The sequence below is a fragment of the Acomys minous genome (assembly GCF_964271855.1).
Source record: "Acomys minous genome assembly, chromosome: 6".
Taxonomy (NCBI): Eukaryota; Metazoa; Chordata; class Mammalia; order Rodentia; family Muridae; genus Acomys; species Acomys minous.
Window position 1 is genome coordinate 23,288,725 of NC_140487.1, and position 27,411 is coordinate 23,316,135.

General features: G+C 42.9%; 1 protein-coding gene, 1 long non-coding RNA gene and 1 pseudogene across 8 annotated transcripts; 1 reads left to right on the plus strand and 2 right to left on the minus strand.

Moving 5' to 3' along the window:
• Nucleotides 1-976: 976 nt before the first annotated feature.
• LOC311599505 lies at nt 977-16,314 on the minus strand. Of its 2 annotated transcripts, XR_014779919.1 has the most exons (6): nt 16,236-16,314; nt 14,085-14,239; nt 6,669-6,743; nt 5,122-5,263; nt 3,506-3,616; nt 977-1,297 (listed from the first exon to the last, which is right to left on the minus strand). It is a non-coding gene; the product is annotated as an uncharacterized lncRNA (long non-coding RNA). The 2 variants fall into 2 exon arrangements; XR_014779918.1 differs by lacking the exon at nt 5,122-5,263.
• On the plus strand, nt 3,940-27,411 carry LRRD1 (leucine rich repeats and death domain containing 1). 5 transcript variants are annotated; one of them, XM_084785417.1, is made up of 7 exons: nt 3,940-4,245; nt 4,352-4,483; nt 9,420-11,371; nt 15,499-15,697; nt 19,070-19,231; nt 20,981-21,098; nt 21,700-27,411. In XM_084785417.1, exons 3-7 carry the CDS (start codon nt 9,485-9,487, stop codon nt 21,881-21,883), a joined length of 2,550 nt encoding a protein of 849 aa, XP_084641543.1. In that variant the 5' UTR covers nt 3,940-4,245; nt 4,352-4,483; nt 9,420-9,484; the 3' UTR covers nt 21,884-27,411. The 5 variants fall into 5 exon arrangements, with proteins under 5 accessions (XP_084641543.1, XP_084641544.1, XP_084641547.1 ...); XM_084785418.1 differs by having other exon boundaries at nt 4,373-4,483; XM_084785421.1 differs by lacking the exon at nt 9,420-11,371.
• On the minus strand, nt 17,467-18,055 carry LOC311599504 (jupiter microtubule associated homolog 2-like; annotated as a pseudogene). Its single transcript has one exon. The product of its transcript is annotated as a jupiter microtubule associated homolog 2-like (transcript).

A 27,411-nucleotide genomic window follows, 5' to 3' on the forward strand; every position in this document is an offset into this window, starting at 1 on the left:
GCCCAGGCTGTCCTAGAACTTCCTCCGTAGACCAGGCTGTCCTAGAACTTCCTCCGTAGACCAGGCTGTCCTAGAACTTCCTCCGTAGACCAGGCTGTCCTAGAACTTCCTCCGTAGACCAGGCTGTCCTAGAACTTCCTCCGTAGACCAGGCTGTCCTAGAACTTCCTCCGTAGATCAGGCTGTCCTAGAACTTCCTCCGTAGACCAGGCTGTCCTAGAACTTCCTCTGTAGCCCAGGTTGTCCTAGAACTTCCTCCGTAGCCCAGGCTGTCCTAGAACTTCCTCCATAGACCAGGCTGTCCTAGAACTTCCTCCGTAGCCCAGGCTGTCCTAGAACTTCCTCCGTAGACCAGGCTGTCCTAGAACTTCCTCCGTAGATCAGGCTGTCCTAGAACTTCCTCCGTAGACCAGGCTGTCCTAGAACTTCCTCCGTAGATCAGGCTGTCCTAGAACTTCCTCCGTAGACTAGGCTGTCCTAGAACTTCCTCCGTAGACCAGGCTGTCCTAGAACTTCCTCCGTAGACCAGGCTGTCCTAGAACTTCCTCCGTAGATCAGGCTGTCCTAGAACTTCCTCCGTAGACCAGGCTGTCCTAGAACTTCCTCTGTAGCCCAGGTTGTCCTAGAACTTCCTCCGTAGCCCAGGCTGTCCTAGAACTTCCTCCATAGACCAGGCTGTCCTAGAACTTCCTCCGTAGACCAGGCTGTCTTAGAACTTCCTCCGTAGATCAGGCTGTCCTAGAACTTCCTCCGTAGACCAGGCTGTCCTAGAACTTCCTCCATAGACCAGGCTGTCCTAGAACTTCCTCCGTAGATCAGGCTGTCCTAGAACTTCCTCCGTAGACCAGGCTGTCCTAGAACTTCCTCCGTAGCCCTGGCTGTCCTAGAACTTCCTCTGTAGACCAGGCTGTCCTAGAACTTCCTCCGTAGCCCTGGCTGTCCTAGAACTTCCTCTGTAGACCAGGCTGTCCTAGACCAGGCTGTCCTAGAACTTCCTCCGTAGATCAGGCTGTCCTAGAACTTCCTCTGTAGACCAGGCTGTCCTAGAACTTCCTCCGTAGACCAGGCTGTCCTAGAACTTCCTCCGTAGACCAGGCTGTCCTAGAACTTCCTCCGTAGACCAGGCTGTCCTAGAACTTCCTCCGTAGACCAGGCTGTCCTAGAACTTCCTTCGTAGATCTTGCTGGTCTTGAATTCAGAGATGCTCTTGCTTCTGCTTCCTGGATGCTGGGATTAAAGGTGTGTTCCACTACCACCTGGCACCATGCTGTTGTTACTAATGTGGCTCTGCAATATAACTTGAAACCAGGAAAGGTGGTTTGAATTAGAACAGCTCCCACGGACTCATAAATTGGAATGTTTGGTTCCTAGTTAGTGGAATTGTTTAGGAAGGATTAGGAGGTGTAACCTTGTTGGAGGAGGCACGTCAGCCCCAGTCTCTCTCTGCCTCCTGCTTATGGCTCAGATGTAAGCTCTCAACTAATGCTCCAGTGCCATGCCTGCCTGCCTGTTGCTATGTCCCCTGCCACAGTAGTCATGCACTAGCTCTCTGAAGCTGTCAGCATGCCCCCAGTTGTAAAGCTATTTTAATCCAGCAGCCTGGCTACATTGGCTGGAATACAGACATGTCTTTAATCCCAGGAGACAGAGGCAAGCAGGTCTCTGAGTTGTGTTCAGGCAGTTCGGTTGAGTCAGTGAGTTGAGAGGCAGTGCAGTGGAGCTGAGTTCATGGCAGTTCAGTGACCAAAACCTATGTATGTTCAGCATACTCTGTGGCCTTGCTACTCCCGGAAATTCCCCAACCGTAAGAGCAGCTGGCCCTAATGATAAATTCCACTTAGGACCAATCAAGTTGAAGATCAGCTAGAACTGCTTTGTCTAATTAACAAAAAGAACTTGAGTCAGAGCTGACTACCCTGTTCCACTGCCCGCCCCTGCCCCCGCCCCCAGCTCACCCCTTGTGTGAGGTTTTTGCCTTTATAAAATAACTCTGAGAAGCAAACAATGTCACAGTTTGACTCCTGGATCCATTCTGTATGCCGACTCATGATTAGTCGTGGGCTGTGTATTCAATAAACCATCCATATCTACCTGAGATTGCTGTCTGAGTGGTTTGTGAGCTTCCTCTAGACCCTAACAGAACAATAACTGAGACACCACATATGACTGCCAAGGACTGCTCGGGATATCTCGTGTCTTTTGTACTTCTATATCAATGTTAAGATAAATGTTTCAGTGTCTGTGAAGAATGTCCCGAGAATTTTGATTGGCCTCGCATTGGCTGTGTAGATTACTCTGAGTAGGATAGCCAGTCCCTTTCACAGTATTAATTCTAATCCATTGGCCTTTCCATTTTGCAATGTTTTCTTTGAGCCTATTCTTTAAAAGCTATTGTTAATTCCCTGATTTCTCTCAATGTGCCATTGGTTTATAGAATGACTGGGCTTTTATATGTTAATCTTGTATACTACCACTTTGCTGTGAACGTATATATGAACTTTAGTTTTTTTAATTTATTAGATTTATATATTCACTTTACATCTGTGCATAGCCCCCTCCCTCCTCTCCTCCTGGTGCCCCATGCCTACCCATTTCCCCCATCCCTCTCCCCTTCTCCTCAGAAAAGGTGAGACCCCTCCCCCAATCCATCTCAGCATATCAAGTTGCATCAGGAACAGGAATGAAGAGCTCTAGTTTTCTGATGGCATTCGTAGGGTTTCTTATGTGCAGTATTGTATCACCAACTGACAGGGACACTTTGCTTCCCACCTGGATCTTGTTTATTTCCTTCTCTTTCCATGATGCTCTATCTTGAACTTCAGACACTATTTTAAATAGGAGTAGAGAGTGGACAGCCTCACATTGTCCCTTATTTTAATAAAATTACATCAAGTGTTTCTCCACTGAGCAGTGTGTTGACTGTGGGTCATGTATAGCTTCCATTTGATTAAGGTATACTCAGTCCTTTCCCCCCATGCTTTCTATGGTTTTTTTTTTAATCAAAGGATACATTTCACTGTGAACTATATTTACTCATAACTGCCCAAATGCCCTTGTTAGTGAACGAGTGAACTTAGATATATCCACACCTACAATGGAATACTACTCAAAAAGGAATAAACAATTGGTGAAAAACATGGATGAAGTTCCAATGCACTAACTGAACCAGCCAGACTCAAAAGGTTGTACAGTTTAGCATTCCTTTTAGGGAACATTCTGAGAAAGTAAAACTACAGGGGGAAAAGCATATAGCAGTTACCGGACCTTAAGGATGGGTATGGGTAAATGCGCGAACATAAAGCAGAAGTGTAAAGGATTTGGGGGAAAGGGAAGGCTAGTCTGATGATTGAAATAGCCTATGTGTCAAAATTCAGACTGGATCATAGAGAATCTATAACATAAATTTAAAACACATTTTAAAAAGAAGCAGAATTTTTCATACAAGTTGGAAAACTATTGTTTTGTTGTTTGTTTTGTTTTTTCAGGACAGGGTTTCTAGGTGTTACCTTGGCTGTCTCAGACTCACTTTGTAGACCAGGCTGGCCTCGAACTCAGAGTGATCCTCCTGGCTCTGCCTCCCGAGTGCTGGGATTAAAGGTGTGCGCCCCCACGCCCGGCTTGGAAAACATTTAAGTATAAAAATTTATTAGAAATGTGTAAGTACCCATATTCACTTAGTGTTTAGTCAAAGAAAATTATTTGATAAGTTATGTGCTGTCCCGCCGCTCACCTCAGGCCACCTAAATCAGGCTCTAGTGGCTACACGATCTCCCAAAGAGAGGACAAATCAACCAGCAAACTGCCTCGCAGCAGCCTAAGGCGGTTGCTGGGGAGCTAAATGACAGCGTGACCTACCTAGTACCACCATGGCGCTACCAAAGCCAGCTCACAAACGAGGGAGGCGGACGCAGCTGAGCCTGAGCCGCCTTCACCGCCACAATCACAGGCATTCGCCGTGTACGCGCGCCCCCTGCCGGCTTCGGTGCGCCGCAGAGAGGCCCCGCGGGGCTCATCTAGGACCGCTAAGCCAAGGCCGGCTTCTTTTCCTTCCTCGCCATCCCGCAGCACCTGCCACAGTCCTCTTTCCTTCACGCTCCCAGCCCGCCACTTCTAGTGTTTGCATTCTGTTCCACGCTGCTCTAGCCGCTGCTCCGCGCTCTTCTTCCCCACACCAGTGGAAGCAATTTGTTGTTACTTTCTGTGAAAAAGATCCATGGCTACCTGAATGTCCACATCTTTCAGATAGGTAACAAATTACCCTGTATTTTTAACTTAACTAATACTTGTTAAAACAGTTTGCATTTGTTTTTGCTTACCTAATTGGCAATGTGGTTTTACTTTTATTTTTTAAGGTTTATTTATTATGTATACAGGGCTCTGCCTGCATGTACACCTACAGTCCAGAGGGCATCAGATCACATTATAGATGGCTGTGAACCACCCTGTGGTTGCTGGGAATTGAACTCAGGACCTCCTGAGGAGCAGTGAGTATGCTTAACCGCTGAGCCATCTCTCCAGCCCAGCAATATGTTTTTAAATAGGACTTAATGCTCATGAGAACGGAGATTTTTCTCAGACACTAAGAGTTATTTAGCTATATATTTCATCCTTTACAACATTTGTGGGGGAGAGTACATGTACAAAGAAGGGGGTGACGGGGGCGGAGGGGAGGCTCAGATGTGAAGGTCAAAAGATAAGCTGCAGCAATCTTCTTCCTTCGCCTTCGATCATGTGGATCCCAGGCATCGAACTCGCGTTGTAAGCCTTGGCAGCTGACACCTTTACCAGCTAAGCCATCTCACTGCAATTGATGGCAACTCCTTCAAGGGAATACTTTGCAGCCCTTAAAACATGTCAGGTGTTGTTTTCAAATCTCCTGGCTCACTTTCATTATGAAAATGTTAACAGTCTACACTGCTCAGTAAGATAGTCACTAGCCAAGTGTGGCTACCGAACACCCAAAATATGTTGGTGACTAAGGAGCTGGCTTGTAGTTTCACTTCATTTCCCTCGGAATATCTACATGTTGCGAGTGTTTACCTTTTTGGAAAACACCATATGTTAAGCGTATATATTAAGCTCCCGGGGGGGGGGGGAAGCATGTGAGGTCACCAATTATTACCTCTAAGAAGCTGTAGAGGATCTCTTCCTTGCTCTTCAAGCACTCGGTTTTCCTTTGGGGTGTCCTCTCCCTCTATAACAGAGGTTCTCTACCTGTTTGCTGGACCCCTTTGGGGGTCAAACGGCCCTTTCACAGAGGTCATCTAAGACCATCGGAAAACACAGATATTTACATTACAATTCATAATGGTAGCAAAATGACAGTTATGAAGTAGCCTTGAAATAATTTTATGGTGTGAGGCGAGGTTGCCACAAGAACTGTACTAAAGATCGCTTCATTAGAGGCTTGAGAACCACGGCGCTCTACTATAGAGTCTACAGCGTTTGTAGTTTAGGAAGGCAGATGCTTTCTTGGGCTTAGGCTGAACAATGCAGCCAGGTCTAAAAAGCAGCATTATTCCAGTTCCTGGCCATAGTCATTGGTCCAGGCTTTGACACGTGACCTAATTTAGGCCAATGGAAGAGGAGCTCTGATCTGGCTCACTTACCCTCTCTCTGAGATGATGGGGCTCTTGGTTTTTTTTGTTTGTTTGTTTTTGTTTTTGTTTTTTTGGTTTTGTTTTGTTTTGTTTTGTGTAAGCTCTGTATCTTAAGACCGATCTTGTGTTTCACAAGATGAATGTACCTAATACTATTAACTGAACACTTTAAAAAAAAAGATGTATTTATTTTATGTACGTCAGTGCTCTATCTGCATGTATACCTACATGCCAAAAGAGGTCATCGGATTCCGGTATAGATAGCTGTGAGCTACCATGTGGTTGCTGGAAATTGAATTCAGGACCTCTAGGAAGAACAGACGGTGTTCTTAACTGCTGAGTCATCTCTCCAGCCCAGCTGAACACTTTTATATGGTTCAAACTAAGGCGAGGTGTGATGATAGATGCGGTAAGCCTAGGCACCCTGCAGTGAAAGTTAAGACAGGAAGGCTCATGAGTTCCCATCAACCTTGAAATAAACCAGCAGTAGATCTTCATGTTAGATTTACATCACAAAGAAGAGGAGCTTTTCTTTTCTTTTTCTTTTTTTTTTTTTTTCATGAAAATAGGCAAACACCTGGTAAGAAAACTGCCCTAAGCCTGGCTTCTTGAACTCTAGCCTTCAACCCCATGTGGCCAACTCTAACTGAAATCCAAGCAAGACATTTTGTTGAAACCTGGCACACTGGTTTTAAAATTCATGTGGGGATGTAAAGGATTGAGAATAGCCACCATCACTTTGAAATAGAAGCTACAGGGAGCACACTGTCCTATCACATATCAAGATTTATTGCAGTGTTATAATAATTAAAATGTCAAGCGGTAAAAACTTAGAAAGGCAAAAAGGAAATCGAACTCTAAGCCAGGATGCATTTCCACACTCATATTCCGAGCAGCATCAGAAAACACTGGGGAGTGCACCATCCACCAAGCCATTTGTCTAGGCCTATGGGAAGGTCAGTGAGGCCCTTACCTTCCAGCATCCACAGGGCAACATGAATTCAATAACTAACTGAAAAGCAAACATAACCGTGTTGGGGATTTGTGGCTTCCCTATTCTCTGCCCCACCTCTGTAAATCATCATTCAGTTAAATTTTCCTCAAGTCACCAGGTTTGAGTGGATCCTCTTTATTCTGTGGAAACCTGCGTTGCAAGATATTTGATCTCATTATAAATAGTAAAAACCTGATTCTTGTTTGGTATGGCTCAGCCCTAACACACACCTTTAGTCCAGGGACTTTGTTACTGTAAACAGGTGGTTATAATGTGGCTCAGTCCTAGCACACACCTTTAATCCAAGAGCTTTCTGTATACAGGACTAAATAAAGTTAACTCTAGGTCAAGAGGTGGAATTGAGGGATGTTGGTGTCACATGCCTTTAATCCCAATACTCAGAAGGCAGATGTAGGCTGATATGTGTGAGTTCAAGGCCAGCCTGGTCTACAAATCGAGTCCAGGACAGCCAAGGCTATGCAGAGAAACCCTGTCTCAAAAAACAAAACCAAAACTAAACAAAATAACCCCCCTCAAAAAAAAAAAGTGGAGCAAGAAACCAGCTGACAGGGATTAAACAGAAACAAGGGTCATTGAGGAAAAGGTATTTAAGACAGTGTAGAGAAGAAAAAAAGAGGCATTTAGCTTTTGGCCTCTTCCTTCTGGGAAATGAGCTGAGTAGCAAGGTCAGCTGGTGCTTTCTCTGCCTCTCTGAGCTAGTAGGTTTTCACCCCTGAATCTGGCTTCTGAGTCTTCTTTGGTAAATCAAACATTGGGATTTTCTTTGTTTATAGCAACAATCCTGTTAGCAAAAAAACAAAACAAAACAACAACAACAAAACAATTTTTTAATTTAAAAATATTTAATTTCCCATATCACCACCTGTGAAATATGCCTAGATTATGAGTTATTAAATTTTCTCTCTCAGGAAAACAGCACTATTGGGTGACAGTGGCATCCTATGGAGAAGTTCAAACGTCTGAAGGTGACAGCATGTACCTCAGTGGTAGATTGTTTGCCTAACTTGTGTGAGGTCCTGCAAAAACTTTTCTCAATTAAAAAGTGCAAAATAAAGTCAGGAAATGGTGGCACATATATAAGTTTAAGGCCAGCCTGGTCTACAGAGTGAGTTTCATGACAGGCAACACTACACAGAGAAACCCCTTTCTCTCAAAAAGCCAAAACATTTAAAAAAAAAAAAAAGCAAAATACAGCCAAATGTGTTGGTGTAGTTGGTGTATTGCTATAAATCCAAGCAGACAGGAGGATTATAAATTCAAGGCCAGCCTGGGGCTACATAACAAGACCTTGTTTAAAACATAATAATAACAACAACAACAATAATAATAAAACAAAGTACGTGGAGCTGGGATGTAGCCATGGGATCAATCCCAGCACCACAGAAATCAGACTTGGTAGTTGATGCCTGTGATCCAAGCACTCAGGAGGTGAGGCAGGAGGGTTAGAAGGACAAGTGTTCTCAGCTACATGTTCAAGGGCAGCCTAAGACGCATGAAACTGTAGCTCAAAGGACAAACATGGGAAATGCTATAATGAACCCCACGAATGTGTATGCTAGCCTAATGTCTAATTTAAACTCTACGCCCTACAAAAGCTAGGTTTCATGGCACATGACTTTGATCTTAGTACTCAAGAGGCAGAAGCAGGCAGATCTCTGGAAGTTTAAGGGCAGCCTGGTGTAAACAGTGTGTTCCAGACCAACCACAGCTGCTTTTGTCTCAAAGAAAAGAAAAAGCAGAAAGAAAAGAAAATCTCAGTACTACAGACTGATGACATCATTCCCTCTTGATTTTAATCAATCCCAAAGGGAAATTTCCAGTCTCTCAACAGAGGATATGATTATGGTTCTTTCTCTCCCTCCTTCCCTCTCTCCCTCCCTTTCCCTCCCTCCCTCCTCTCTTCTTCTCCCTGCCTCTTTCTCCCTCTTTCCCTCCTTGCCTCTCTCCTTCCCTACTTCTCTCTCTCTCTGTCCCCCTCTTTTTTTCTCTCTCTCCTTCCCTGCCCCCCCCCTCTCTCACACACACACACACACACACACACACACACACACACACACACACACATTCAAGACAGGCTCTCACTATGTGTGTTGCTTGGTAGGAAATTCTTCTGGGATCTGTGAGTTCCAGGTAAAATGTGTTTCTGGATATTGGGAGCTGACACTTTGGAATGAGGATGGGCTGGGGACAGTGCTCCTGGTATCGGACAGTGGGGGCAGGGAGCAGGGTGTTCCCTGGGAGTGGGGGCAGAGGGTGGGGAAAGGCCACAGCAGGTGTTCTATAGAGCTGGGCATGGGACTTGGAGAAATGGAAGGAGCTAGCCTACCTGTTTGCCTGCTCAGAGTGACCCTGTGGGTTTGCAGTGTGCCTGCTGGAGTTGGGGGTCGGGATAAAACAGTGAGTAGGAGGAGGGGATTTAGGAGAGGAAAACCTATATGGCCCCTGGAGATGGGGAAGAGGCGGAAGGAGGCTGCAACTGGTGGTCTGCAGAACAGAGCTAGGGCTGAGACTGGGGGATGGGATTTGGAGAGGTGTAGGGGGGCAGGGGTGAGAGGTGAAGATCTGTAGTTAGCCTCACATGTGTAATTTTAACATCTTTATTGCACTTGTTGTTTATTTGTTTGTTTATTCAAGGCGGGGTTTCTCTGTGGAGCGCTGGCTGTCTTGGCTCCCTTTGTAGACCAGGATGGCCTCAAACTCATAGAGATCCACCTGCCTCTGTCTCCCAGAATGCTGGGAAAACAGGTGTGTACGGCCATGCCTGTCTTAATAACACTTCTTTTAATATCAACATTTGTCTTGTAGGAAAAAAGAACATGAAAAAGTAGAGTTACCGTCTTGTGTTGGTGTAAGAGCTATCAGTAACTAAGATGTCTGAAGATGAGAATGCCGCAGAGGCTGAAGGAATCGCTAGTTCTGAGTCACTGGAGGAGGCTGGAGTTATTGAAGCGATGGTAGATCCCTTAAAGGAAGCTGCTCCTTCCTGGGAGAAGGAAGATTCCTACCAGTTTAACGAAACAAATGCTTCAAGTGACCCGGAGCAGGGATCGGCTTCCCCCACAGACCAGCTTGACAGAAATGAAGAGAAAGATGAAGAAGATCAGGCTTCTGACACCAACGAAGCAGATGGCACCCCACAGAGCTCCAACAGCTCTTCAGAGACTAAGATGGATGAAGTCTACCAGCGAGCCAGATTCCCAATCGGCAGGAGACTTAGTCCACGAATCTCCAAAGAAAAGCTGGGTAAATTCGGTTTGCAGTCAGATAGCTTCACAGTTAAGCTTGAAGCCAAGGGTTTACAAGAATTCCCCATGGACATTTTAAAAGTCAAATATGTAAAATATCTTTATTTAGATAAGAATCAAATAAAAAGCTTCCAAGGGGCAGACCCAGGAGATCTACTAGGACTTGAGATTCTGTCCTTACAAGAAAATGGATTGCCGTCGATTCCTCTGGAAATTCAATTGTTTCACAATTTAAGGACACTAAATGTCAGTAACAATGAGATATCACAAATACCTAAAGAACTGTTGCAACTTGGGAATATGAGACAACTCTTTCTAGATAGTAATCATGTTGAGAGTTTACCGTCTGGCTTAGAAAGTCTTAGAAATCTGGAAACGTTAAGTTTGGGCAAAAACAAGCTGACACATATACCAGATTCCCTGTCTACTTTGAAAGCTTTGCATACTCTCAATCTGGAATACAACCAACTGACCATATTTTCCAAGTTTCTGTGCTTCCTTCCCAGGTTAATCTCACTCAACCTTAACGGAAATAAGATAGGCAGTTTGCCCAAAGAAGTTAGGGAACTGAAAAACTTAGAAAACCTCTTAATGGACCACAACCAACTTACTTTTTTGGCTGTGGAAATGTTTCAACTGCCCAAAATAAAAGAACTTCACCTTGCTGACAATAAATTAGAAGCTATTTCACCCAAAATTGAGAATTTCAAGGATCTCAGGTTTCTTAACCTTGATAAAAATTTATTGAAGAACATACCAAAGAAAATTTCCCACTGTGTAATGTTGGAGTGTCTTAGTCTCAGTGACAATAACATAGAAGAACTTCCTAGGAAAATCCATAAGCTTAAAAATCTGAGGCAACTCCACGTAAACAGAAATAAAATGATAAAGATGGCTGATGAGATCTCACATCTTAACAATTTAAAGAGCCTGGAGTGCTCCGGCAATCAAATCACACATGTTCCTATTGAAATAAAAAACTGCAGAAAAATAACCAGAGTCGAACTGAATGATAACAATATAATGTACTTCCCAGTGGGGCTGTGCGCTCTGCAGTCACTTGACTACTTGAGTTTCAATGGAAATTATATTTCCGAAATCCCCATGGACATCTCTTTCAGTAAGCAGCTGCTTCATTTAGAACTGAATAGAAACAAACTCCTCATCTTCTCAGAGTACTTGTGTTCCCTCACTAGTCTTAAATACCTGGATCTTGGCAAAAACCAAATAAAGACAATTCCTCCCTGTGTCTCCGCTATGGTGTCGCTCCGTGTGCTCATTCTGTCTGCTAATAAGTTTGAAAAATTCCCAAAGGAACTGTGTGCTTTAAAAGGCTTGCAAGTCCTTGATATTTCAGAAAATCAGTTACAGCAAGTACCTTCAGACATATCCAAACTAAAAGAGATCCAGAAATTAAACTTCTCCAGCAATCAGTTCACGCATTTTCCTGTTGAACTGTGCCATCTTAGAACACTGGAGGACTTGAATATGAGCCAGAGGAACGGGAAAAAGGTAAGCTGCTCTTTTGGGTGTGGAGGAGAGGGAGACTAGGGGAGTCTCAACCTGAGATACAGTGTACGCATGTGCTGGCTAGTCTATGTCCACTTGACACAAGCTAGAGTCTATTTAGAGAGGAGGGAGCCTCAATTGAGAAAATGCCTCTGTAAGAGCTGGCCGTAGGGTACTGTCTCAATGAGTGGTTATTTGGAGAGGGCCCAAGCCCACTGTGGGTGGGGCCATCCCTGAGCTAATGGTCCTGGGTTCTTTAAGAAAGCAGGCTGAGCAAGCCATGATGAGCAAGCCAGGGAGCAGCATCCCTCCATGGCCTCTGCATCAGCTCCTGCCTCCCAGGATCCTGCCCTGCTTGAGTTCCTACCTCAGTGCTTTTGAAGATGAGCTGTTACACAGAACTGTAAGTGAAGTAACCCTTTTTCTTTCCAAGTTGATTTTGGTCATGGTGTTTCATCGCAGCAATACTAATCCTGACTAAGGCTACATGCAAGTGCTTGTAATTTCTTTCTTTTCTTTTTCTTTTTTCTTTTCTTTTTTTTTTTAAAGACAGGGTTTCTCTGTTTAGCCCTGGTTGTCCTAGACTTACTTTGTAGACCAGGCTGAACTCAAACTCACAGAGATCCATCTGCCTCTGCCTCCCTGAGTGCTGGGATTAAAGCCGTGCACCACCTTGCCCAGCTTATATGTGTATTTTAAACAGGTGAAATGCTTTGAAAACATGGCTTAGAGACACATCTCTCTACACAAAAGCTTTACAGGACATTTCATTCAAATGCAATGTGAAACAAGGACAACTTTCTATTTAGTTCATTGGGAGATTTCTCAAATTGTATGTGTGTTGTATATGTATGCATTCTGTGGTTGTGTGCATGGATACACGTGGGTGCACGTGGGTATGTTCGCATGAAGAAGCTTGAGGTGTCTTCCTCAGTGGCCCTCCATTTTTGTTGTTTTATTTGGTGGAGGTTTCAGTATAAAGCCTGGGTGTCCCTGGAACTTGCTGTGTAGACCAGGTTGGGCTTGAACTCACAGAGATTGGCCTGTTTTGCTTCTTCTTTCATTTCTGAGATTAAATATGTGTTAGCATGCCCTCCCGGAGCTCACAAACTGGCTAGACCAGTTCAGTTGCCTAATAAATGGTCTCCACCTCAGTCTCTTTGCACTGGAGTAATATGCATAGCCCTACTTCCAAGTGGCTGCTAGGGATCCGAACTCAGATCCTCAGGCTTGCAGGCACCTTATTGACGGAGTCATCTACTTAATCCTATTGTAAGAAGTTTTAACCTGTCCAACTCACAAATGGCTCTGGGGTCTGATCCCTATGACCAACAATGCATTGCTGAAAATCTAGAAAATTGAGACGATAGAAATTATTCCACAGGCACATCATAATAAAACTATTATATGTTGCTTTAGTGTAATTTTAGACACTTTTTCTATAGATTTATAAGCAGTTATAGATTTATAAGCAGTTATAATAAGACTATACATTCAATTTAAAATTTTATTGTAGGTATGCATTTCTCCTAGGTAGGATGTAATAATCTTCCTAATAACTTTTATAATAAGTATGATTTGTGTAACTAATCACTATTAAGCATTTAGAAATGTTCTTTGTGATAATGCTTTAATAAATTTCTATATAAATGTATTTTTCATATTTCAAGCTGTTTCCAAGTATTTGGATATCACTCCTGAAAGTTGTTTATTTGTTTGTTTGTTTGTTTATGATTGTGGTGCTAGGGAATCAATCCCAAACCTCACACACTGTAGGTGAGTACACTTCTACTAAGTTAGACATCACGCCTTGGAAACATTTTTACTCTTTAGGAAGTAAAAACAATTACTGCTATATCCTTGGATCTCCATAGCCACAGCTTTCAGCTGGCCATTTTAATGCTGGACTGTTAGCCAAAGTAAAATCCTTCCAAATCTGTTCTTTAAAATCTTCCTTTTTGCTCATACAGAATCTCTATGATCTATGACTGGGGTTCCAGCTCAGAACCAAACTTATTTGGTCTTTAGCCTGTAGCGCCTACTATGTAAAGTGTTTTTGGCAAGCCCTGCCGCAGTGGAGGTGTGCCGCCTAAGCAACGGAATGAAGAATGAAACAAATTGCAGTAAAGTGGCTTGTGAACTAAAATACACACTTTGGTTCTGCGACATAATTACCAGCTAATCTGACTACCTTATGGTACGAGCTTTGACTCTCTCCTCTTGTGTCTTGTGATTCCTCTAGACCAAGTCCCTAACTTTCTCCTTTTTATTAACTCTTTCTCTGATCTCATCACACCTACTTGTCACACACACAATCCTTAACACTCTAGTTCCACAGTCACCAACTATCCCTGGAATCCCTGGCCCAATCCCATGCCATCTGCTTCTAAGAATTTCTATCAAGCTACCTCCCATCCATAATCCCATATACTTGCTAATGCTCTTCATCTGGGCCAAATCCTTCATCCACACTGGCCATGCGCTTCTCCTCCACCTAACCCATGATGGCGCAGCCGCCTTCTCCTCTCTTCCAGTCTCTCTTCCTCCCAAGATTCTCTCCCTCCCCTCCAGCCCTGGAACCTTAGCCGTGCCTTTCCCATTTTCCCTGCCCAGGTGTGATGATCTTTTAATGGTCAAATAGGTTAGGCTCTTAGGCAAGGTACTGGTGGGGCAGAGATAGCAAGCAGTCATTAGCAGCAAAATGCATCAGACCAACCTCCAGCAATAGTCACAGAGCTTCCATTGGGCAAAGCGAAGGTCACTCAGCAGGATTCTTCTTTCAACAGCAGCTACATCATCCCAGCAATCTCTTCCTCTGGTTAACATTGAGTGAGTATTTAAGGAATATTTATCCAGGCATGGTGGCCATGTCTTTAATCCCAGCATAAGGGGGACAGGGTGGAGAAACAGGTAGATCTATGAGTTCAAGGCTAACCTGGTCAGTTTCAGAGAAGCTAGGGCTACATAAATAATGTCTCAAAATATGAAATGGAATATTCAAAAAGAATATTTGTTTGAAGGAAATTCACTGTCAGTCCTGCCCACCTATGTATGCCGATCTTATTCCTACTACATAAGTTTGGAATCTTGTTTACTTACATATTTTTTGAAGTTATCACCTCTCCCTACTGGGCACCACTTCACTAGCCATATTTATGCATGATGTTTATCTTGCTTTATATAACATACTTCAATCATACTCAGTGTGTGTGTGTGTGTGTGTGTGTGTATAATGTGTGTGGTCTGTGTGTTTATAATTGTGTTGTGTGTGGTATGTTTGTATGTGTAGTGTGTGTTGTATGTGTGCTATGTGTGTGTGTGGTGTATGTGTTTATAATTGTGTGTGTGTGTGTGATGTGCGTGGTGTATTTGTATGTGTGGTGTGTGTGTTGTATGCGGTGTGCGTGTGTGTTGGGCGTATAGTGTGTGTGAGAGTATGTATGTTGTATTAGTGGGGTGTGTGTGGTCTGTGTGTAGTGGTGTGTGTGTGTGTGTGTGGTGTACACACGTGTAAGGGTGGGTGTCTTTCTCTATCACTTGCTGTGATAAGCATTAGATAAACTGTGACCAAGCAGTTGAACAAACTTGAGAGAAGAAAAAAGACAAAGCAGCACCTGCCTTAAGGATACAAGAAAGGAATGGGAGGGGAAAGACACTAAGCTGCAGGGTGTGGGAGGAAAGTGGGCCCCAAGCAATAGGGTTAATTGAAAAGCACTGGTCAGACTGGAAGGCACATGGGTGCTACACGAAAGCTTCAGGATTTGTAGAATGTGGAGTCACAAAGTATCTGTGACAGAAACAAAGTGTCTCCTTAGACAAAGACTAAAACAAAACTCTTTAGCTGGGCATGGTGGCTCACACTTTTAATCCTAGCACTTGGGAGGCAGAGGCTGGTGGATCTCTGTGAGTTCAAGGCCAGCCTGGTCTACAAATCAAGTCCAGGACAGCCAAGGCTACATGGAAAAACCCTGTCTTGAAAAACCAAAAATAAAATAAAATAATAAAATACAATAAAAAATTAAAAAAAAAAAAAAAGAAAATTCTCTTCTTCCACTTGTTTTCAGGGGGAAATGTAGTGAGACAGATATTTATGGATTTATAAAAGCATGATTGTTTAATTGTCCTTGCAGTTAACAAGACTTCCAGAAGAGCTGTGTAATATGACTCAACTCAAAACGCTCGACATCTCCAACAATGCGTTCAAAGAGATTCCGAAAGCTATCGGGCAGCTGAGAAATCTCGTTAGTCTCCATGCCTACAACAATCAAATCAATTCTCTTCCACCATCTTTCCTGTCTTTAAAAGCTCTACAGCACTTAGACCTCAAAGGTATGTGTTGGGCATAATAAGCAATAAGCAGAATACGTAAGGGAGAACAGTGCTGACAAAATAAAGAATGTCAGACAATCCATCCAGCGAGCATCAGAGGGAGAGGGGCGCACAGTGCTTTTCCTACCTAGAGGAAATGAGCACCAAGCCGAAGAATTGGTTTCTTACCTTGAAAAAGGCTCTAGAGATGGAAACAGGTGCTGTGGTGGGGGAAATGGGAAAAATAAGGAGGGGCTTTACATGAGAAGGGGAAAGAGAGCAGTGCAGAGGGAGAAAGGCGTAAATAGCACTAAGGATGTTGGGAAAGACATAAGAATCATGAATTATGTTTACTTTAAATTGTGCGTAATGTATGCGTATAGCTATATAGTTTAAAGGAAGTTATGCTATTTAGGGTGGCAATATTCCCCACAAGAGGCACGGACTATCTAACAAAACTCCAGTGCCAGCCACGAGAAACTTCGTCTCTAGCTGTTGGCTAGAGGAATCCAAGAGAATTCCAAAACAACCAACACCTCTGCCGTTGCCCTTGACTTACTCCCAGAATTTGAAGGGAAGATCCTGTAGCTCAAGATACCACACACTTTGGAAACAGGACTTGGACGAATCGAGCTGGAACGAACCAGGGAGCCGCCTCCCTGAGATCTGGCTCTTATAGTTTCAGAAAGTGTTATGCAAGTTGTCGAGAGAGAAGAGCAATTGCTAGTCTGGCACAGCTTAAAGTTTGTGAAACACAAGGATTACTAGACCATCAAGATATCCACAAAGTTCAAGAGTGGCTCTTCTGCCTTTGGGGTAAGTGACTGTTGTCTAATTGGACTTAAGGCTCACTCAACAAGAAGGTGTTCAAGCCTGTACTGTAAACCTATCCAACTACCCATGACTGGAAAGATCAGAGAGTGGAAGAGAACGTACTTTTGTCAGCTTCCTAAACCAGCATAACGGCTTACTGTTTTCTAAGTACACATTCCTAGGCGAAGAGCTACAGGCGATCAGTGAAGGCCCAGGCATAAGGCTGATGAGGGAAACAAACAGAACAATCCACAAGCAGAGCTGGCATGTCAGGAACCAAGCCAACTGTAGAGAAAGGCAGGCGGCCACCTCACACATGGCCATGGTTTTAGGTGCAGGTAGGGGACAACTCACAGGATCAGTGAAAGAAAAACTTTCCACTCAGGACGAGACTGAGAATAGCTGTTTGATTTTTCTGTTGACTGCTGCCAGAAAGAGCAGTCATGCTTCGACACAGCAGGGTGACGGGATGAGGGGAAAAGGAAAAGGAGACATCAGGGTTCAGAGGCAAATCTCAGAGGTGGAAGCATTTAGTGATAGGCGTTTCCTGAAAGGAAAGACTGTTTATGTGTGTCTCCTTCATCCCACAGCAAGAGATGAGGTAGTCTGGGTTCTTTTGTACCTAAACCATTCTGAGATGGCCAAGAGGCAGCAGACTGTTGATTCAAGGGCAGGAAAGACCCTAGTGATCCCTCTGCTAATGGATGTCATCTCTTCTGCTCCCCACAACCTTACAGATCTGGTTCACAGACAGCAACTAGAGAGGAGGCACTGGAAAATCCCATTTTATCCCCACTCATGTGTATCTTGACAGTCTAGAAGGTCCAGTCCTCTGTGAAGTGCTTCCAATGACAACAAGGCCTCTGAGCAGCCAACCCCCCAAGCATGACAAACCCTCTCCCACCCCTACTCACTTGGGTTAAAGGAATCGCTAATGCTCAATACCCCATCTCTGAGTGTCTTGCCTGGTTACAGGCAGATCAGGAGCCTCTCAATAGAAGGAGATGCTGGATTTGCCTCCTGGTGGGTTCAGGACTTTGTTGCGGGAACAAGGACGTGGCCCCCATCTGGGCTCATGATTGTCAACCATAGGTGAGGGCTCTGGTATCTTAGCATGCTCTGCTTCTTTTGTGCTTCCTTTCTCACCCTGCTCCCCTCTGGGTGTGGTGTTGGTTGCAGATTTCAGGTCAGATTAGGAGTCCTCACCTTCACGTAGCAAAACATGATCCTTGGGCTTATTTGGGTGTGCCAGGGGCGCAGTGGCAGCGACTAGGGACCCAAATACGTCACTGGTCTTCCCACCAGGTGGGTTCAAACATTGTCAAGTCTGCACAGGCATTGATTTCATCCAATATGCCACTTCCCTTGCCCCCTGGAGGATTTATCCTCTTGGGTATGTGTTTTAGGTTCTTCCGTTGGTCCAAAAATATTAGATGCCATCCTATTAGGCTTGCTTGAAGGAACACCCTCTTCTGGACTTCCAAAAAGATCGCTCGAGTTTCCTCCATGGGGCTTCATAGATCTGGAGCCTGACCTGCCAGGCTGGCCATCTACACCCCGGAACATGTTGGCCACTGCCAGGCCCCGCCCCAGGAGCCGCTGATCTTGGATTCTCAATACAGCCCTTCAGTGACAGGAGCAGGCCTCCACCTGCATTTGTAACTCATACAAGTATGAAGTGCATAAATAACATAATGGGTGCATGCTAGTGGCGGACACTAAAGCATTACATACAGACTCAGCGAATCTCAAATGAGTCCAGTCAGGATGGCATTCTTTAAGAAAACAAGTAACAACGAATTCTAGCCAGCACAACAGGGAAGGCGCTACTGTGGAGATGTAAGTGAGCCTGGCCACCGTGGAAGGTTCTCAGAATATATGGAGGCGTTCCAGAAAATTAAAATTGGATCCCCGTCTGACCTAGGTGCCACACCTGTGTTTACACAAAGACTTAGGTCAGAGAGCAAGTTTATGGAACAACAGAGGACTGATAAAGGAAATACGATATGTACCCCCAAGTACAAATTTCTTAGCCACAAAGAATGAAGTCATGTCATTTGCAGAAAAATGACCACAACGGGGGATCACATTAAGTGAACTAAGTGTCTCCTACAGACATATAGTGTGTTTCCTCTCATTTATACTTAATTTTATATGAATAAAAGAAACCATGCATGTATTGAAAAGTGACACTGTAGAGAACAAAGAGGACAAAGGGGAGGGACGGGGAGGGGTAAGGAAAGGAGGGTGGGGGTCATGGTGGACCATATACACTTGTATAAAACTTTAACTTTTAAAATGTTTATTTTTAAAACAATATCTATTCTGCAAAGCGGTTTGCTGTATTGTAAAAGGATAGCCTCTGACCTCATTTTGCCACTCCTAGGAGACAATGGAACCACATGGTTTTTATGACCTTTTCCCTCCTAGCATGGGCATTAGTAAGAACTTTGGAACTGGCATCATTGTGAGTGTCCTCGGGCATTTTACCAAGACAGTGCACGTCTGCACACATGGCTTCTGCTCCGGCAGCTTAATTTTTACAGAAAGCTGTGTTCATTACTTTCTTTTCCTTCCTAGGAAACAATCTGAGCGTTCTGCCCAATGCTATCTACAACCTCTTGTCACTGAAAGAGATAAATTTTGATGACAACCCTTTGCTGCGACCCCCAGTGGAGATCTGTAAAGGAAAACAGCTACATACCATAGCATGCTATCTCCAAAAAGCAGATGAAAGAGACGGTGGGTGATGAGTCAGGAGTGATCTTCACGAGAGATTGTCTGGTGACTTTTACAGTGAAAGAGCTTGCTTTGGTTGGAGACTTTTAAGCTGGCAGTAACATCAAATTGTTTCTCATCTCTCTTCTTTCTGAAGATCATCTGTTTATGTTGATAACTCAGATTATTCAGTCACGGGGGAGGTGGGGTCTGCAATATCTAAAACTGCTCCCCAGTCATGCTATTCTATATCTATGTAACCAAGAGCATATACCAGCATAAGCTAATGATGAGATTGTATTAAAAACAAGCTATCCTTTATAAGCCACATTGTACACATGTGCATGGCTGCCATGTAGAAGTTTTTTATAAGACTTGAGCCTCACCGATACGAGGAACTTGAGAGAGAGAGAGAGAGTTAAGTCAGGGTGGCTGTCTCCTTTAACTCACTTCAGGAGGACTGCTAATTACGACACCCAAAGGGAGTATTCCTTTAAAAGAAGGGTTTCAGAGTTTCACATGTCTATGTACAATTTCTATTGTGTATAGTACCTTAGAGAAAGGTGGTGACATTGTACCACTGGACCTCCTTGTTAAAGTTCTGTTTCCTCAGTTCTGACAGTACCAGGGCTCTTGTAGCCTGGCCTGCTGTTCACAGGGAAGGTGCAGGAGGCAATGGTGCATCTCCAAGATTGGGGGTGGAGAGAGATCTAGACAGTTGCCACCTTTCTGTATGTTCAAGCAGCCTTTGTCCTGTGCTTTTGATCCTCAGTGAGGCTGGGAGAAGTAGCCATGGGAGATGTATTTATTCTGCAGCTAACGAGGACCAGAGAGCCCCCTCTGAGCACTTTATCAAGCAATTAGATCTTTTTACCATTAGCATAAGATCTAGTCTGAGGAACTAATGGTGTATATACAATCTCTCAGAACAAAAAGGTCAGAACGTATTTGAAAATTCTCATAGTATTCTAGTCTACAAAGTTGACTTGAGATCACACTATGTAGCAGCTTTCTATTTTTAAAAAAAGCACTAATGGGTTTGGAAATATGGCTCAGTGGCTACTGTTACAGAGCTCCTGAATTCAGTTCCCAGCACCCAGGTTCGTAGCTCATAACTGCCTGAAATTCCAACTCCAGGGGACTTGACACCATTGGCCTCTGTGGGTACCTACACTCACATGCATATATCCCCACACTCCCACATACTCATAGTTTGTTTGGTTTTTTTTGTTTTTTGTTTTTGAGATAGAGTCTCTCCATGTATTCCTAGACCTCACTATGTAGACCTGGCTAGCCTCTAACTCAAAGAGATCACCTGCCACTGCCTTCCCGACTGCTGGGATTAAATATATATTCCACCATGCCTGGGCTTACATAATTCAAAAACATTAATACCTAACTAAAAATGAGTTATTTTAATATGACTATGCCCTTATGTGCCACATTTACAATAGATTTTAATTTCTGAAAGTAGTTCATATAAAAAAGCCAGAATTGAAGGAATTCAAATTCATTTCAAATCCACAAAAATATGGAAATCACTTTAAAGTTGCTTGTAATATTCTTTTTAAGTAGCTCTTTTAGTCTGTACAACTCCTCAGATTCTAGAAGTAATGGGGTGGGGAATAAAAACTGAAGGCAGTTCAGCCCTATAATGTCGTCTTCAATCTTATCTGACATATATGTTCCATAGAAGCACAGAAGAAAACTAAATATTAACCCACAATATGTTTTTTTAAAAAGAAATAATGTTTCTTCTGTGTTTGAATGTAGAGAAAATCTTAGAGAAGATATTCAACATAGTTGCCAACAATATCACTGAGATAAATTTTGAATTTTTGCAACAAAAACTGCACATGAAGAGCTCTGAAAATAGCATTCCTGTAAAGAAGTAAGTATGCATGCCATCTGGAACAAATGCGTTTTCATGCCTGCACTTATATGATCTTGATATTACAGAGTTTTGAAATATTTGCATTAACATGGTGGCCTTTCGCTTATGACACATTTGTGACCCTTGTTGGCAACCATACGATGTGATGAAGAGAAAGGAAGGACTGTGAGGATAAACTACTAGGCTTTTAGTCTAGCTGGCTTCCTGACCTTGGACATGCCCTTTTCTTTCTCTCAGCTCCAGTTTCCCCAATGGTAAAATGAATACACTGAACTCACAGAGTTGTCATGAGGATCAAGCGAGATCACGCTATAAAGTACACATTTTCTCGTGTTTGTTTACAGTAAAGAACTCACAGTGATTATTGCCTTAAGAGTTGAATGTAGGTTGAAATGTGAACTTTTTGTAAGAAAACAAAACAAAACAAAACAATGGAGCTAAGGTTTGCTTCCATGTCAGGCTCATGGCAAACACTGTCTTCAGTTAAATTTAGTTTCACATAAATGTGGTAGCTTGACTAGATAAACTTTAAGTGGCTGAAGATAAATGTTCTTGGTTGGTAATTAAAATAAAATAATTGTTTTTTGACTTTTCACAGCACTACTCCATTAAGTGAAAGAGTCTACCAGGCATTTATTAAATGGAAAGCGGACCAGAACTTGTCACTCACAGCGACTGCCATAAGAGACCGACTTGTTAGGGCACTAAACATGATAGGCGCCTACGACATAATGGACAGGATCACAGCTTTGAACCTGTATACAAGCGCCATCAGACTCTAGCCAGTGGACCTGAAATCGCAGCTGAAGACTTACCACGCACTCTCAGAGCTGAAACTCCACCTTTGGGCTGTTTCATTTGGCTGACACAAGGGAATTACTTGTATATCCTGCCTCTAGTTTGTTTCTTAGTAGCTCTTTCTTTCTCTTTGTGTGTATGAACATGTTTGTGCCACAGTTGGCATGCGGAAGTCAAAGGAAAACTTGCAGGTGCCAATTTTTCTCCTCCCAGCATGTGGGCCCAGAGCCTGAAATCAGGTGATTAGGCTTATCCTAAGTCATGTCTCTTTTTAATATGAGATGCTGCTAATTTTTATCTACCATTCTAGTTTTACCATAACAAAAATATTACAGAAATGGCTTTGGATAGCTTTCTGTTGTGTTAGTAATGCTATTGAGTTTGAAAATAATTCTATTAAAAATTTTAATATAGTACTCTTACAAGTCAAGATGTATAGGTAATTGGTTGATGGTAATTTCCACTGGGTTGAGAAAGAAGAGGAGTTTCCCGACTTAGGCTGAAAGTGATATACCATCCCTGTTTTTCCCCTCATTTAGAAATAGAGTGTCTTCATTATTCATGAAGCAGAATTAGGGCCATTATTCCTTCAGCTGCCTGTCATAATGGGACTATGGCATGGGCATCTTTTGTCTTCCAGTCCTGTATCTTTTTCTCTTTCTTTTGCTACAAGAGATTCTCATTCATGAGGAATCTATGATGCCTGTTTTATGTGGAACTGCCCTTGTTGTATGTAACCTATTTTCCTCTTTTTGAAGCCACTAACGTTAAGGTCTGATTGGCCGTGCAAGCCTCCTGACTCAAGCCAGGTCAGTGAGTTTCCCTTGGACTTTTCTGGAGTGCTTCCTGGGAAGATATACTATTTTTATTGGAGGATTATGCATCTGGGAGCATTGAGTCATATGCCCAGTGCTGCATAGAGGAAGGCAGAACCCTAGTTATATTGTTGGGCCTCAAGTCCAACCATAGCTGAAGCTTGCTGTGCTTCCAAACTTTCTACTTTATCTAAGTTAACATGGCTCCCATGGGCTTCTCTAACTTTGCATGAAAACGGCCCAAATTTAGTAGTTAAATGGTATTGCAGACACACTGCAGTTAAAATCCCATATGAGAACTAACTATAGGAACAAATTTATCTTCCAGGTTAGAATTTGTGTATATTTTGTCAGTTGTGAAATGCATTATAATATTGGCTCCACAGCAAAAAATATGGTGCTATTTTAAAATATTTTCCAGAAGGAGTATTACTAGTCTTGCGGTAAATTTACCAGTAAGGCCTAATAATATTTATCTAGGCCTATAATTACTATTTCAGCAGTATTTTCTAACCCACTAGCAACCAATCAAGACACAGACACCTGTTATATTTTAAAATAGCCTTAGTTAACCTGAGGCAGGGCAGATATTAATCCCCTAAACTACTTCCCATAGTGGGGCAGGTATGGGATCCCTGCCCCAATCCCATGCCATCCGGTTCTAATAACTTCTATCAAGCTACTTCCTATCCATAATCCCAAATACTTGCTAATGCCCTTCATCTGGGCCAAATCCTCCATCCACGCCAGCCATCAGCTTCTCCTCCACCTAACCATGGTGGCCTCCTTCTTCCTCTCTTCTCCTGCAGTCTCTCTTTTTCCTCCCAAGATTCTCTCTGTCTCCCCAAGTCCTGGAACCTTGGCCACGCCTATCCCATTTGCCCTGCCCAGATGTGAGTGCCTTTTACTGGCCAAACAGGTTAGGCTCTTAGGCAAGGTACAGGTGGATCAAAGAGAGACAGCAAGCAGTAATTAGCATCAAAATACACCAGACCAACCTCCAACAGACTAGCCTGGGTTTATATTAGCTTGGTGTCAGCTGCTGTTCATATGCCTTGTTAGAAGTGGGGTATTTTCACAGAACCAGGGTGAAAGCTGGGAACCATCACACTCAGCCATATTTTTATTTAAAAACAATAGCAATAATAAAACCTTTTATTTGTTTATTTTTAGTCAATTCTTTCCTTATTTTTTCTATTCTTCTCTGGTTATACTGAGCTGTTTAAAACCACCACCATTATGCTATAGACTTTCACCTTTGTTCTTTGCAGTTTCTTTTCTTCTGCACAGGGCATGTCTTGCTTTTCTTTGAGTAGCTATCTCTTTCTGATTAATTTCTATGGATCTCCTATAAGACTTTTTAGATCATGAGCATGCCTCTTGGAGATCAAATTGATCGACTTTTCAGGTCTGTACCTTGAGACAAAGACCTAACAAGGACCTTGCTGTTCTGCTGTGTCTCATGGGATGGCCTGTAACAGGAATTATCTCCACCACAGGACACATACTGTATATAGCTTTGAGCTATTGTAAGGCTCATCACTCTTTGGGGAAAGTGTTTAAAAAGCAGTCTCTCTCTCTCTCTCTCTCTCTCTCTCTCTCTCTCTCTCTCTCTCTCCATCCATCTCTCCGTCTCTGTCTGTCTGTGTCTCTGTTTCTCTCTCTCATCTCCTCTTGTTGCCTCTAGCACGATGCACTCTCCCTCAGTGCTCTCCTACATCATGGCCTCCAAGAGCTTCCTCTCTTTCCTAATCTCATTTATCTGAAGAACCATTTTGTCTCAGCTGCTTTCACAAGCAGAACTGCCTCTCCTTCCTCTTCAACAAGACCTGATAGAGATCAGACCTTCTCTCTTTGAAAACCAAAGAGAAAACTGAGATGAAATTACAAAACAACTGTAAGAACTTCTCCCTTTAATTTGGCTCTGCACTTAATATAATATATAATACCAGTTATAAAGTTAGAAGAGAAAGAATAAAATAAAATGTAAATAAATAGGTATACACTAGAACAAATTAACATCAAGACCATGTACCTAAAAAGCTGCAGCTCTTACTTAGGAAGTTGAGACAGGATTATGCATTCCAGTCTAGCCTAGGCTACATAGGAAGGCCCTGTCTGTAAATACATTTTGAAAAGCTATGCCAGCTAAAATTAGATCCCTCCTTTGACAGCAGTATGAATGTTGTAGTTCACTATGTGTCCCTAGTGGTGTACATAGAACCTGCTTGTCTTATAACTGAGTTTCCTTTCCCCCCCCCAACACAGGGTTTCTCTATGTAGTAGCCCTGGCTGTCCTGGAACTCACTCTGTAGATCAGGCTGGCCTCAAACTCAGAGATCTGCCTGCCTCTGCCTCCTGAGTGCTGGGATTAAAGGTGTGCAACGCCACCGGTTGGCTGGGTTTCCTGTTTTTGATTCATAGTCTTCACTTTGTTCATATTAGTATCTTAGAAATTGTTGTTTAGCTATTGAAAAGTTCCCATCAACAATTCCTTGTAACATTTCAGTCAGTTTATTATTAACAGTGGACAAGTTTAGTCTTTCAGTGTGTGTATATAATACATTTACATTACACATAATTTAGAATTTTACAAAATTCATCCTCATAAGAATGCAACTTTGTGAATTATAGCATATCCAAGTGCTGTGAAAGCATCATCTCCATCTAAAGGGATCTTAGCTCATTATTTCCCACCTGTGCTTCCCTTGGGTTGGCTACTCCTAGTCCCCATCTGCCTTCTGTTTACTGATTTGTTTTTGTTTTTGTTTTTTTTGGATAGTTACTATAAATGGAATCACTGAATATGGAGTCTTTTGAATGGCTCCCCGCCAGTGGAGTCTGTGTGACAAATGTTACTGCACAACCCAAGGCGACGACCCTTGGCCAGGGGGAACCTCCTGGAATGGGTCTGATGTTCCGGCCAGGAGTAACTGATTGCAACCTTCTTTTTACTCATTGTGTTGGCATATTCTGTCTTTATTTTTTCTCCTAACCTTACTCTCGTATCAGAACTTTTCATACATGACGACAGTCATACATGGGACTGCAGCCAAGGACCATTCATGCCCGGAGTTCACCACCAAGTTCTGCTCCACTTGTTAAAAGAAACATGGCTAAGAATTAATCATCAGTTAATAATTTATGACTTACAAATAAAGTGTTTAAGAAAGCTCCAGATAGTGGTGCTCAGATAAAAAGAAAAAACTGTCTTGGCACATAGATGTCTGACATAATGAGAGAACATTGATCCTTGATAAGGAGGGCACATGCATACTGATACCAAGCTAATGACTTAATGATGACAACACTATTACTTTGTATTCTGTACTTTGTACTATGTATGCCTGATTGCTTCACTGACTCCCTTGAAACTACTCCATGATAAAAAAAAAAAAAGTGACCACAAAGTACTCCTCATTTCAAAAAATGTGTATAAAAATCTAGATTGCTTGCCTGCAAAATATACTCAGACCTAAACTCTCCCCTGGTTTGCTCTGTTTGTCACTTTGCCGGTGCACCGATACTTTGAGAACTCCCGTTCCCAAAGACCTGTTCCCGACTGAGGCGGTCCGTGGCAGGCTTCTTTTACAATGTGTATGGGCATTTTGCCTTTCTGCATGTCTGTGTAGTGCTTGCATGCCCTGTGCGATGGGGGGCAGAAGAAGGTCCCCTGGAGCTGGAGTTGTAGCTGGTTGTGGGCTGCCTTATGGGTGCTGGGAATCAAGCCAGGGACTTCTGACAGAGCAGCTTGATCTCTGAGCCATCTCCCCATTCTCAAATGGCTTCTTTTGTTTAGTATGTGTAAGGTGGTTGTTCTTGTCAGTTTGGCTGCTCACGTAGGAGCTTCAGCACATCTTTGGGTGGATGATTGAATTTTCATATACTAGCTCTTCAGTGCTCTAATCCGATTTGGGAGATTCCCAAAATGATAGCATTATTGGAAGGTGATGAAAGATTGGAAGTGCAAGCAGGTGACTAGGAATGTGTCCTTGGGCCTAACCCTTGCCCTGGCCCTTCGCTGTATGTCTGTATTTTTCTGCTTCTGCAACCATGAGATGAAGGAGTTCCTTTGCTACACACTCCTGCTAACATCATGTCAATGTCATGTTGAAGCACACGGGCCAAGCAGTTATGGTCATTAGAAACCATGAGACAAAACAAACACCAATTAATGTATAATATCTGCAAGGCTAATTCACTTTGGATCTTGTGTTCTCTTCCTTTTGAAGGCTGAGTTGTGTGGACATACCTTGTATTTACCCATGTGTGAGCTAATAGCTTTGAACACTAGCTTTTTTAAAAGATGTGGGTAAGTTTAGTCTTTCTATCTTTCATTGACTATGAACATTAGTACACAAATTTCTGTTTAAATACCTTTACAAAATTCCTTTGAAGTATACCATAAACTTCAATATTTAAGTCATGTAACTCTATGTTTAATTTTTTTTTTTTTGAAGTCTCATTAACCTGCTTCCCACAGTGAACTTATTTGTGTTTAACCAACACTGAGCATTTTCATCTTTGTGCTGGTCCTTCCGATAGTCATTTCTCCTTTTCTATAAATTGTTGCATGCATCCATTTTTTTCTGTTGCTGTAATAAAATACCATAAACATAAGTGGCTTCTGGAAGAAACACTTTGTTTTGGCTTACAGTTGCAGAGAGAAGCCACGCAGTCCAAGAAGCTGAGGTCAC